The 13,039-nt window shown below is 42.1% G+C and overlaps 1 protein-coding gene across 1 annotated transcript in view; it reads left to right on the forward strand.

The window, feature by feature from the left end:
• The window catches only part of LOC311212830 (contactin-4), a gene marked incomplete at both ends in the record, with an annotated part of 145,795 nt that overhangs the window by 63,967 nt on the left and 68,789 nt on the right, over window positions 1-13,039 (forward strand). The window contains one exon of the mRNA XM_084292463.1: window positions 6,584-6,787. Coding sequence (XP_084148589.1) covers window positions 6,584-6,787 — 204 coding nt within the window. The remainder of the gene's footprint in view (window positions 1-6,583; window positions 6,788-13,039) is intronic.

Raw genomic sequence — 13,039 nt, forward strand, 5'->3', positions numbered from 1 at the left:
AGTTTTTGCAATAGGTTTGTGCATTTAGCTGTAGTAAATACAGCAGCAAGGGACTCTCCACCTCGTAACGTTTTCTATTCGGTCATAGATAAAGGCTGCTGTTGATTTTGCTCCCTGAGGGAATTTCAAGTTAAAACTTTGTCAGAATCCCAAATGGCATGGTGCAGTAGTCATTAATGCTTACGGTGCCACAGCAGCCAGCACAGCCAGCCATCGACTAGGGCTGGAAGCTGTTAGAGAGAGATAAGCCAGGTCAATTATGTACAGCCATCAAATATTTAACTATTTTAGAGATACTGAAAAGTGGAGATGCAGCAGATACAGGTGATTATTGATTGGGCTTCAGGTAATGAAGACCTCTTACCTTTTTAATTACCCACAGGTGAAGCTCTACATGCTGGGCGAGCATGGACTCAAGGGGCTGGGAAGCAACCACAGCCCTGAGCGCATTGCAAAAGGCTGTCTGGATGTCTGACACAAAACTTGGCTGATCTGTACACTTTCCTCATCCTTCTGACTCATTAATGCACATGACATTGATCTGTGATTTTGAGTTGTTTGTGATTAAAAAGGTGACAAACTCCGGTAGGGAGCACTGGAAGTTGCATTCACTGAATGCATTTTTATGCATGAATGTGTACGTATATATCCTGCTTTTCTGTTCCCATACACCGGCACCAGTAAGCACATGGGCACAGTTGTGTTTAATGAGTTTTTCCCCCAAAGTAGAGACCACTTCCAGTCATTGCTGGTGCCTGGTTAGGAGATGGCAGGAACACAACCTGCAGCATCGCCCTGTTCTCTACCAGGGTGTTACGCCCTGCTAGACCACGTGGAGAAGTTGTGCAATTGGAAGGTTTTAAGAAAAACTTTGAAACACCTCAGAGATGTCTCAGTTGTGATTGATCATGCCTCAGGTCAGAGAGGTGACCTATCAAAGTCTGTCCATTGCCTTCCCTAGTTTTGTGTCTTTATAACGATTCCCATCATATTAACTCCTTTATTTTACTATTTTAAAACATCATGAATCTGGCCATTTCTGGATTTGCCTGACTGGTTGTATTGGCTTCAAAGAGTGTGTTGCGTGGCAGTGTTATTTCCTGTACCTGCTGAACTGTACAGTATCAGGTAAAACTCCTAAATATTGTAGCATCTTCCTGGTTATCATACGAGTGCTTCCTAAGATCTCTCATACGAGCCTATCACTTGGATCTGCAAAGTTGCTGGGAATGAAGAGGGGTCTTGGAATAGTTAGAGCTATTCCTTGAATAGTGTGGCTAAATACTCCTTTACAGAAGACGTGGTTTTTGCCAGTCGCTATATCACTGCTGGCACTAATGACCACTGGCCCTTTCATACTCTTGTAAGTTAAATTCACAAATTGATTCGCTACCATTAAGGCTTGTTTCCTGCCCCGGCTGCCAAGGATGGTACCTTCCTTTGTTTGCAAATGGTTGACTGCTGAGTAACGGCACTGTCAGTTTTAGCGCAGATGAGTGTTCAGCCAAAAATGTGTTATTAACTTTAGATTAATCTTGTTCATTATTCATTAGTCTTTTCATTAAAAGTTGCAGTTGCGTCACAGAGGCTATGATGCTACCTGGCTGACCGGCCCTGCCTGATGGAGAGCATGGGGCCAAGGGGAGATTTATCAAGTCATGTTTGCATCCAGGTTGATTCCTTTAAATTATGCGGCAATTATTTAAGAAGAGAAGATAAAAAATTGATCCAAAGTGCTAGCAGGGCAATGAAATGGGCTATAGGCTCACAAAAGAAATGTGTACTATGCATAATTCATGCGGCTCTACTATTACAATAAAATTCTGAAGGAGAAAAACTACCAGAAAGTCCAGACACGGCACTGCGTTTGCAGACAAGCTGGTATGGGTGGAAAGGAGCTTCAGGGAGGGGGTTGGGTAGGGCCAAATACGTGGTAGGTAATGCCAGGGATTCATCTCTACCTGACAGTCCTTTGTTTTCTCTTTCCCACTGCATTGTCATGCAAAATGTTGTTGTGCATTAAGCCTTCTTTTCCATTCATGGTGTTATTCATAATAATGAATGTACTTCAAAATTCAAGGAAATTAAATGCTTGTGATCTGGGGGGTCCATGTGTGTATTTAACCTTTCCTATACGCATTTAAGGTGAATGTTACCACTCAAATGGGATTCGTAGGGACACGGTGCATTTGCATTAGGAGTGCTGGGTTCAGTGCTTCCCAGGGACAGCATCCGTGTGCTTTCATGGGTAGTGGTGGAAATGGGTAATTGAAAATAACGTCTTGGCCTGATTTCTATATGGTTTGGGGATTTGAATGGCTTTTATGAACTAGATGGGGAGGACGTGGGATATGTTTAGCCTTCCATAATGCAAAAAATGGTTATAGTATCTGAATGCATGAAATACACGGCAGGTGTGAGCACCTGGCACTGCCTGATCTGGAGCACAGCAAGTGCTTGAAACGGGGTGAGAAGGGCTAGGGACAATTATGCAGGGAGGATTTTTCTTCATTTTCTTAATTTCATATTTGTTTCTTGCAATGTGTAATGAAGCATAATTTCTATGTATTCAGATTTACGGGAAATGCTGCAGAGCTTTTGTTTCACGTTAAAAAACAGTTCCCACCTGTCCGACGTGCGAGTGACGTGGTTGGTGATAATATATAAATTGTAAGAATCCTTAATGATGGGATTAATCTCGGTAACTTTCAGTTAAGTCTATAAAAACTGAAAGTGTATTGTACCACACCGTTCTTATTAAAAGTGATAAATGATACCCCTTTTTTTGCAAATATTAATTTCATAATTTCATTCTTCCATTCAGCTTTATGGTAACCATAATCGTGATGTTTTAATAGATTTTCCCATAATAGCTGCAGAGACCTTTTCAAGTGGCAGCCCTGCCTTTATCCTTTATGGTAAAGACTTCCACAAAAGAAAAGAGGAAAAAAAAAAAAAAAAAGAGTTTCTCGTACTAAAAGGCAAAGATGCAAAGCATGCATGTGACAAAAAAAGACCAGAGAACATAATTTTGGCAAACCACATGGCCTAATTACAATAATTACTCATATAAGAATTTCTGTGCAGCTTTCAGTAACATTTCTTAACTGCTTACAATCAGTTAGAGAAAAATTAAAAATTTACAGCATCTTTAGTTTTGCTTCTTGTCTTGAGCCAGAAGTATTCTTTGGACAGTAAACGAGAGCTCGAACACTTTAATAGAGTTTCTCACTGACTACTTCAGAAAAATGACAGGACCTGGATGTGATCAGTAACTGCAGGCCAAGGAAGACAGTATTTTTGGGGATGTATGGGAGGAAGAAAAAAAAAAAAAAAAAAAAAAATGATGCAGGAAGGCACAGTGATAGAACTATGTCTCTGTTTCTCTCGTTTTCCCTACGTGGCTCTGCAGTGTGCGGGGTGAGCTCACTTACATGTCCAAAATCCATAGTGGGCATTTCAAATGCCTTAAATAATTTATTGTCTTTTTAATTGCTGAAGTTGACAGCCACTGTTGGCTGAAACACTTCTGTGTGCTGGTGTGTAGCGGACCTTCCTGCTACACGTATGATCTTGGTGTGATTCACAGCTCTGCATGTTTTTGCCCATCCCTGCCATTGCCCAAAGTCCAACCAAACTTCTGCTCACACCCCGTGTGCTCCCCCCTGCTACCTCCACTGGCAAGAGTCATCAGACGAGTGAAGATCTGCCAAAATCTTTATCTCCCCGCAGACTTCATCTCACTCTAATCTGTCATGGAAATCCAGAGCATCAAGACAGTGAGGAAGAGCGCAGTATAAGTGGGGAGGGTGGCAGGGGTTCCACTGCTGCTGTGGCATTGCAGCTGGCGGGGATTCTGATTTTTCCAAAGCACAAATATGGGTCAGAAATCTTCAGATAAGCTTCTCTGTTCAAGAGATCAGCTTGGATGTGCTTTAAAAGAAAAAAATAATAATAAAATATGGTAAACAAGGCAAAATTATATGTAAAAGGTCCCCAAATTAAAAAGGAAAAGTTTGTAATAAATCCTAAAGGATATAAAGTTTAATGTGTAATTAGAGAAGTGTGAATTGCTAGTTACTGAACATCCTTTGTGCCGAAATCTGTGTGTCTGTAACTCCCGTAGATGTTTCCATCACTCGCAGTCACCAGGAGCTATCTCAGGCTGTATTTTAAGTGTCTGTTTACACAGTTGTTACAAATTGCCTATGGGATGCGAACTGTCTATCACTTCCAGAGCAATTAGTATGTGAAACCTTATCAAAAGAAATCCGTCAAGTTTGAAAAGCCATAAATATTGCACTAGGATCTCTAAGGAAATCAAAGTGAGTTTGATACAGTATTTATTTACATGTTGCTGCAAAAGCAAATGCACTCACAGAGACTCCAGTCTGCTGTATTTCCTGTGCTTTTTATTCCATCGGTCCCACATTATTTTAGAGAGACAATTATCCAGTAGTTTTAGATATTTTAGAGCAATAATGGACTGCTCCTACTATCTAAGGCTGTGCGGTTCAGGCAGTTGCATCTTTGTGGACAATTATTTGTTTTAACGAAACTAAGGCAGAGTTGTCACATCAGGTCTTTGTTATGTCCAGCATTTTGATTTGGGGTTCCTTATTTTTATGTAGCCAAACTGATTTAATCTGAAGATGTCTTGGAGAGATTTTGAGGGTGTGCTCTCAAGGAATAGATCCATTTTTCTGCCTCCAGTGTTGGAAGGATCCATGGTCTCTGCATTTGGGTGCTCTCTTTGGTCAGACCTTCTTACTCTTGCACAACTTCACATTTGCTTTCTGTTCTCCTGTGATTTTCTTATCCAGGATTTCCAACCTAGCACTCTGCTCAAATGGCACATATCTTCAACACTTACAACTAAAACAGAGCTTTAGCAGAGCTTTTTTATTTTTTTTTTTTTTTTTTTTAAGGAAAATCTACTACAGTCATCATGAGATTGGAATGACTGTCTTGGAAATGAAGGCAGAAGGACTTTTGATTGCTCTCACCAGTGAAGAGGCAAGACCCATTAAGCTAAAGGCATCATTAGCCCAGAAGCACATGGATATAGCCTAGTAATAAAAATATTTAACCCAGAAATTAGAGGGTTCTTAGCAGTTAAAAGCAAAACCAACTTTGAATAGGAAAGCAGGAACTGAAAACCTTGCTGCTTCTGGGATGTTTGTGAGTGGGACTAGACAACCTCCTGGGGAAGGATAGGGAAGGTCAGGGGTTGTTGATCCAGAAAAACCCTCCTGGTCCTGTGTTTTTATGAAGAACATGTGGTTAATTCACCATTCCACAGGCAATGCAAAATGTTGTACTGCGGAGTTTGGGGGGCTGTGGTGGAAACCTGCTGTGTGAAGGTTTGCTCAATTTTAAATGCCTCTGTGCATTCCAGGGCACTGATGTTTATTTGCCTATTGGAGAAGCTGGATGCTTCTGGAGGAACAAGATAATCGTTCACCAAGAGTAAATTAAAAAAAAAAAATAAAAAATAAAAAAATTAAACTACTTGCAGAAAATAATAAGCCAGCTGAGAAGTGCTACCTTGTTTGCTCTGAGTATCCTCTTGACATCAGCATGAGGTTACTTATAATTAGATGCACATGTGTAAATATGATGATTAGATATTCCCACATAAACATAATTATCATATCTTCCTAAAAGTCTAAGTAGGCATTTTATAATCCTGTTGTTAAGAAATAAATAAATAAAAGCCAACAATCTGCTTTCAACCTCTTGTATGTGTAAACAGTGGAACATGAGGACAGAATTTATTTTCCAAAGTACCTAATGGTAGTTGAGGTCAATTACAGTTATGACTCATTAGAGTATTAAACTAAGAATATGCTTTTTAGTATAATTACTGTTCCCTTAGAAAACTACAACAATCTTGTACTCACTTGAGTTCTTCAAGCATTTTAGCGGGCTTGGGCATTAGTCTTAGGCAAATATAATAGGGTTATATTGCATTAACCTTACTTATAAACTGCAGCCTCTTGCAGCATGTCTCTCTGTTATTTTTTGTTGCACAAATAACTTCCAAAGTTGCCTTACAAAACACAGAGTATTATCTAATTAGACACATAGAAGATTACAGCTGCTTAATTTGGTGTTTGGAATTTTTTGCTGATTCTGAAGTTCCAAAGGAATCAAACATACAGTGTATGGTAACATGGCTCAGCAGACCCTTCTCCAAACTTTTGAGGAAAAAATGAGCTAAGAAAAAGGAAAAAAGAGTCAGAAACATTGAAATGTTCATGACAGAAGAAGTGGGATCCTTATAAAATTCATTGTATTCTGTGTTGGAAGATCTTTAAGGAACATTTTAAGAGCATTAAGGTCTGTGTGCAGGCTCAGAGGAGTCACATTTGGAAATTTATATTTATAGCCTATAGCCATAAAGATGCAAGCTTGCAAAATGTGTGCTGTTTGGTCATTTCATGGGCTGTGATGGATCTGTTGTGCCTAACCAAAGCAGGCAGGGAGAAAATCATTTCCAGGGCTTTAGTTCAGACTTGGGACTGAGTCACGTGGAGGTTTATGGGCTGTCACTAACTCTGGTGGTGCCTTATGCTTCCAGAGCTCACCTATGCCTGGATCTTCAATGAGTACCCATCCTTCGTGCATCAGGACAACCGCCGCTTCGTTTCGCAGGAGACTGGCAATCTGTACATCGCGAAGGTGGAAGCTTCAGATGTGGGAAACTACACGTGCGTGGTGACAAACACAGTGACCAACAGCCGGGTCCTGGGCCCCCCAACCCCACTCATCCTCAGGAACGATGGTAGGGCCTGTCTGGGTTTCTTTGACTGGCTTTTGCCAAAAAAATAACAAATGGCTTAAAATATTACTATGTAGAGTAAAGGGAGAGGTTTTCCTTTTGCAGAGGTTCAGAGAGGCTGAAAACTTCTGCTTTAGCTATGGTTCCACATCATAGTCACTGGTGGGTTTTATGCTGCTGTGGCCAAGGTTGCTATTTCCATCATTGGAAGAACTCTCGTTATAACAGAAAAACCTGGCGACACTCGACCAAAGACAGGAAATAAAATAGATTTCAGAATTTGGATATACTGTAGCTTTGCTCATTTTATGCAGCCCAAAAGTGAACAAAAATACTTTGTTATTTCGGTAACTGTTAGCTCAGGCTCTATTTCCCAGCAGAACTAATGCTATTTTTAGTAGTCTGTGGAATAGTACAAAAAAAAAGTGAAAAGGAACCAAAGGAGGATTTCTAAATTTATACAGACAATTGATTTGTATCATAGTCATTTTTGAGTAGATAAGAAAAATAAATTTGCATGTTAATTTGCAGTGTCTGTTTAAAGGATAACATTTAGGACATTTGTTCCAGAAATAGAAAGGCATTATTAGAAACTTCTTCTAGAAGATCCTTTGTTGCCTAGCAGTATTGTACAGAAATTCCTGCCGTGTAAGATGGGCTCAGTGCTGCCAGCCTGTAGTGCTGTTCCCCTTGCGTTAACGTGTGTCCTATAGGTGGGGTTTTGGAAGGGTTGGGGCAATGAGCAAGTGCCCCCATTACACTGGGAGAGGTGAGGACAACTGCTTTTCCATGTGCCAGATCTGTTCTCCCTTACATTGCTTCTCTACACACAGTGGCAGTGGTTTAAGTGACAGTAAATCTGGCCCTATGAGTCCAAAATAAGTCATCTAACATCTGAAAGACAAAGAGGAATATTTAAATTCATCTCATGTTAACATTTTCAGTACTGAACAAGAAATATTTGTAGCTATTAAATTAGCAGGACTTTTATGCAAGCCTTACCTAACAGAAGACGCTTCCATCTTTCAAAACTGAGCTCAATGGCTGCTTCTGTTTCTGAAACGTGGGTAATGCTATGATGATTGCTAATCACCCTGATTGTCAAGTGCATTGCCAAGGGCTCTACCCCAGTGCATCGCTCCTCTGCACGCACTCAGCTTTATTTACAGAGACCAATTGCCTTCCCGAGGTAATTCTCGGGAATGTTCTCCGATTCCTTTGAAGTGCACTCTGCTGTTTATTATAGATATGAAACTTTAATTGAACCTCTGAGGAGCTCCGAAATACATTCCTGAGTTAAACAGGAAAGGTGCTGTAATATCTGTAGAGCAAAGATGGCTGTACTCAAATTTGAACATGTGCTGAGTGTGTTTTAAAATAGGAGGGCACTAGTATTACATGCAACCTGCATTTTAAAAATCTGCATGTCTCAGCTTTTCATTCCACATAGAATAACCCCAAAAAGTGTGTAAAATCTGAATATTACACTCTATTGTGCTTGAAAAAAAATGAAATTACATATGTTGCTCTGGAAGTGTGAAGAGAAATGAGCAAAAGGCAAGGCTCATTGTGCTGCAACTAGCAAATGTGTCAGGTTTATCTTTGGCATTCATATTTGCTATGTCCAATAATATATATGTTATTTTCTTTACAACACTATATCATTATATCGGTAGACTCAGAGGTTAGCTCACCAGCAATTAATGTTTCAGTTCCATTGAATTTCAATTACTGAGTTTAATGGGAAAAATCCTAAAGTACCACTCCATATTAATTTAAGTCACTGACCTGCTCCGGAGAGGGAGCCAGGGAGGGGCTACTGCAGCCCTGAGACCCCGCAGCCCGGGGTGCAGGGCTCCTGTCCTGACCTCGATGCTCTGACCATCCCCAGTGAACCTGTTACAAATTGGTTTGTCACTAAAAATGGCTGGCTTCATGTTGAAATGCATTTTATGAATTTGGAAAAATTCGAAGTACTTTACAAAAATCTCTGTAATTTCTGTTTTTCTCAAAAATTTAAGTTGTTCTTAAACTGCAAAGCATTTTTGCTCTCGTGCACGATTAACTGTGGGTCCCTGTGTTTCACACGTAACCCCATTGTTTTGAAAGAAAGAAATGATGGGATAAGATGCCACACAAAAAGAACATTGGTCACTTATAACTAAGTATAGTGCCTGTATCTGGATTTAGAATTATTTCATAGAGATTAAGAAAGAAAAGGAGGAGACTCTTTCCATATGTGCATATGATAATCTCTCACTCAAAAACTTAAAAAATTCTCAATTCCAGAGTGTGGTGGTTTTACCATGCTAGGCAGCTAAACACCACAACCGCTCTCTCACTCCCCCTCCTTAGATGAGGAAGAAATTAGAGTTTGGACGTTCACAGTTCAGCCAACTCTACATTGCTCACTATTAAGAAACTCAGTTGCTATAGGGGATATTTATAAGACTTACATGGTGGGTACTCGTTCAGTGGCAGCGCTCCAAATCTCCATCATTCCAGCAGTCCTTGTCCACCCAGAGCAGCTCGCTTCTGCAGGAGCTGGGCTGAAATCTCCCCTGCCACAACGCTGAGTTTTTTTTCCATATTTCTTTTTCAACGTACAGCAGTAATTTTTCTAGACTCTGTTGTGAATCATTTGGGTTTTGTATGCTTAATACCTGCCATCTTAGTCATGGGTATTTTGCCTGAATTTAATCACCCTGGAAAAACAGCTTTTCAGTGCGTTTTTTAAAGCACAGCTTGCTTTACAATAGCAGGCTTTTGAGCTGTAATCTGTACAGGGGAAAGATACAGGTGTATGGGATGAAACCAGATCCTACAGGCAGATTGCATCCCCCACCTGTGCCTTTATGCTTCTCTTCTGCTTGTTTGCAGTTGCAGGGCTCTGCAGTTGCAGATCTCTTGATGTCGTTTGCAGTGCTTTTGTAACCAGAGGCACAGGAACCAGGTTCCTCTCCTGCTGCTGTGGGAACAGACATTGCCTCTTGCCCCATTAGTTATCCCCAAACAGCTTTTCCTCCTTGGGGAGGTAAATATCATAGAGGAAGGGTAGTGGGAGCAAACCATGCTGAGGCAGAGGTTTTGGTCACCGTTGGACCAAGCTCTCTGTTCCTGGCACCAGAAGTTATTGGACAGTGATAAATATGGTGGAAAAAGGTCAGAGGTTGGGCTGCTCAGCAACGCAGAGCATCCCTGCAGCCTCCTGATCATGTAGGTTAGGCTTGGGGCAGGAACCACTGAGGACTCCCCAATGTTTTATTGTTTTCTCATGCCTGCACCCTCCTTTTGTGCTGCTGTCCTAAAGGAGCTGCTTTCTGTTCTCCCCCACTTTCACACTGTGTAAAAGGCAGAAAGGGATGTTATGGTTTTCTAGGTTTCCCCAGGCTTTGAGGTCAGGTTTTGGCTTGAATCTCCACGGGTGCTCTGGCAGCAGTTTGTCCTGGTGGTATCAGCCGGTTGCAGAGAAACGGCTCTCTGCACTATTTCTGTGCTGGCCAATATAATGAGTAGCTAAATATATATGGCACCAAGGGCTGCAAATGGTCCTGATGCCTGAAGGCTAGGAGTTCCTCACCAGTGCAGCTCAGACAGAAAAAGGATTGAAACATGAATGGCCAAACCAGTTGTCTGGCACCTCTCTGTGGCAGTCCCCAGTGCCACAGCAGCGCTTTTGCAGTGCTTTGCTTCTACTCTTTTAAAATGCACTTTGGAGTTTTACATCAAAATTAAAACAGTAATAGTGAGAAAGTGCCACAATAGACCCAGAATGAAATTACCGTCAGCAGCAGCTGTATGGGCCAATTAAACTTTAACATCTCACAGGTGTTGTCAGGAAATGCGTATCATTTCCTCAGACAAATGAGCTTGCTTCTGAGTTCCTGGAACTCTCATCCAAAAGCACATTTTTAAGCCTTGAAATTGGGAGAAAAATATGAAATCCTCTGAACTGCAAACACGTACAACATCTGATGTGTCATGACACTGAAAACATTCTCCAAGCTACAAACCTGGGTCTATTTTAGTCTTTTATTTTCTCCCCTCTGCTTTCCACCTGCAATGCTAAGTCAGATGTTAACTCACCCAGGAACAGCAGGAAAAATAAGAGCTGTCCGTGTGAAAATGGGCTTGGATTCAGTATAGAGATGTCTTCTGTGCCCTGATGTTTTTCCTTTAATGCAGAGAAGACAGGGCTTGCAGCACACCCGATAGCTACAGGTAGGTTAGAGCTGCAGTGGGAGTCTGGTGGTTTTTCCTGGTACAGGTCCTGGTTTTGAAGTGGTTGGTGTTGTAATGTTAGCAGTAATGCTGCTAAACTAGCTGGTTCCTTGCTGTAAGAGAAAGCAGCAGGGGCTGGCGCTGCGGGGAGCAGTGACCGTGGCCGGTGCCCTGCAGCCCCAGGCAGCCCTCCCACGTCTGCCCTGCGATTCTCCCCTCAGGATCACAGCTTTCCTGCTCCAACCGCAGGCAAGGAAACAGGAACAAGGAAGAAAGAGAAGGGGAAAAAAAAGAAAGCCATTGTCTCTCCCTCCCATTCCTCATTCCCCCCTCCTGATCTGTCGGGTGAATAATGTATTAATAATACATTGTGCCTTAATTTCCTAAATAGCCCGTTAGTGTCAAGTGATATTTTACAGACTACTTTGCATAAGGGGGCCAAATTATCACTTTAGGAGTGAAGGGAGGGAAGAATAAAGAATTGCTCTTGTTGCTTTTGCTTTTTAAGGACTGGATTAAGTACGTGGCGTGTCTGGCTTTGGCTGCAGGCAGACTGCTCCTGTGGAGCATCCACCATGTTCCTTGCCCTGTGAGGTGTCTCCCACCTCTCAGTTTGCTGCTAGTGCAGCCCCTGGGTTGGTTTTTGGGGGGGACAGGCTGTCATGGGCACTGAGGAGCTCTTCTTGGGGAGGGTGATTACGGGAGGTGCTCAGCTCTTCAAGGAAGTCCCCACTGAGCACTTCAAAGTCAGTGTCTGCCAAAGCGAGGAAAATGGCTGCACCTGGTCATGCTTTCCTCAAAAGCTCTTCCTCTGCCAGACTGTGGTCTTCACTGCACAACATGGAAGTGTTCTTCTGGGAAAAGATCTCAATAAATGTTAGTATCTGCCAAAAAGTTCTGTTCTGGCAAACATTCACACGCGCGGCCCTGCTCTTGGGAACAGCCAGGCAATAGCTGCTCCATGTCCTGGCTGGAGCTCTCCCAGCAAATGTTTAGTGTGGAATGTGGAGAAATTTAGGCAAAATTTGGTAAATTCACAGTCAGGAGAACAGAGAGGCTCTTCCTCAATAGCCCTGGATACTTCCAGCCCTTCAGGGCTACGCTGTTAATGTGCCAAGGGCTAATGGGGATCGTGCTCCGTGACTCCTTTCTGTGTGATCTGTAAGCGCCGGAGTGCTAACACAGACTCACAGGCTTCCTGCTGTATGAGCTTGCCAGGGCGTGTGTACAGAGAGAGCATTCATATCTTTAACAAATGCATTTCATTTGGATGGCTGACTTTGTGCAGCAGCTGCTCTTTGTGCAACGTAGCAGTGAAAGAACGAGGTTGAAGAACGCTGATGTGACTTGTTAGTGCACCAAAGCAGGCGTTGCACAGGTCACCACGTAAAGAGAGATTGGATGTAAGCCTCAGAGTGAGCATTTTCAGCTTCAAGCCTCTCTAACTGTGAAAAAAAGTAAAGCCAAAAGGCTTCTCTCGCTACCTCCTTGCAACACAGGGAGACAGCGCTGCAGCCACAGCCACCGTACCCAACCCTGCTGCCCCTGGGTGCCACAGCAGCGCCCCATGGTTGGGATTTAACCTGCAATCATCAATTAGCTGATAATCACTATTGGTGAAATTATATGTGCAGGTTTTAAGACAGTACAGTGTCAAGAAGTGGAGTGATTTATCATGAGTGTAATGGCCCTTTTATGTGCACAATTTTTCTAACACAATTTGGTGAAGAGGCTGCCACAATATGTGGTTTACTGGGGCAGTAAATATGAAGAAATTGCCCAAGGAGTGTATGGTCTCTGTGCCTCCAACTCCTTGAAGTTAATAGAAGCCTTGATTACCTCCAATACTTTTAAAACTTTTTCTAATGGCATTTGTTCCGCATTTCATTTTCTAGAAGGCGGTGAACCTCCCTTATTATTGCTTCCTTTTATTCCGCAAGTTACCTGCAAAATCCGTGAATATTCAAAAGTCAAAAGTAACACAGCCATGAAGAAATGTTAATCTTTGGCAGATGGTGTGGAGCGCTGGTTCTG

The sequence above is a fragment of the Netta rufina genome (assembly GCF_964035555.1).
Source record: "Netta rufina genome assembly, chromosome: 10".
In the NCBI taxonomy this organism is placed as follows: domain Eukaryota; kingdom Metazoa; phylum Chordata; class Aves; order Anseriformes; family Anatidae; genus Netta; species Netta rufina.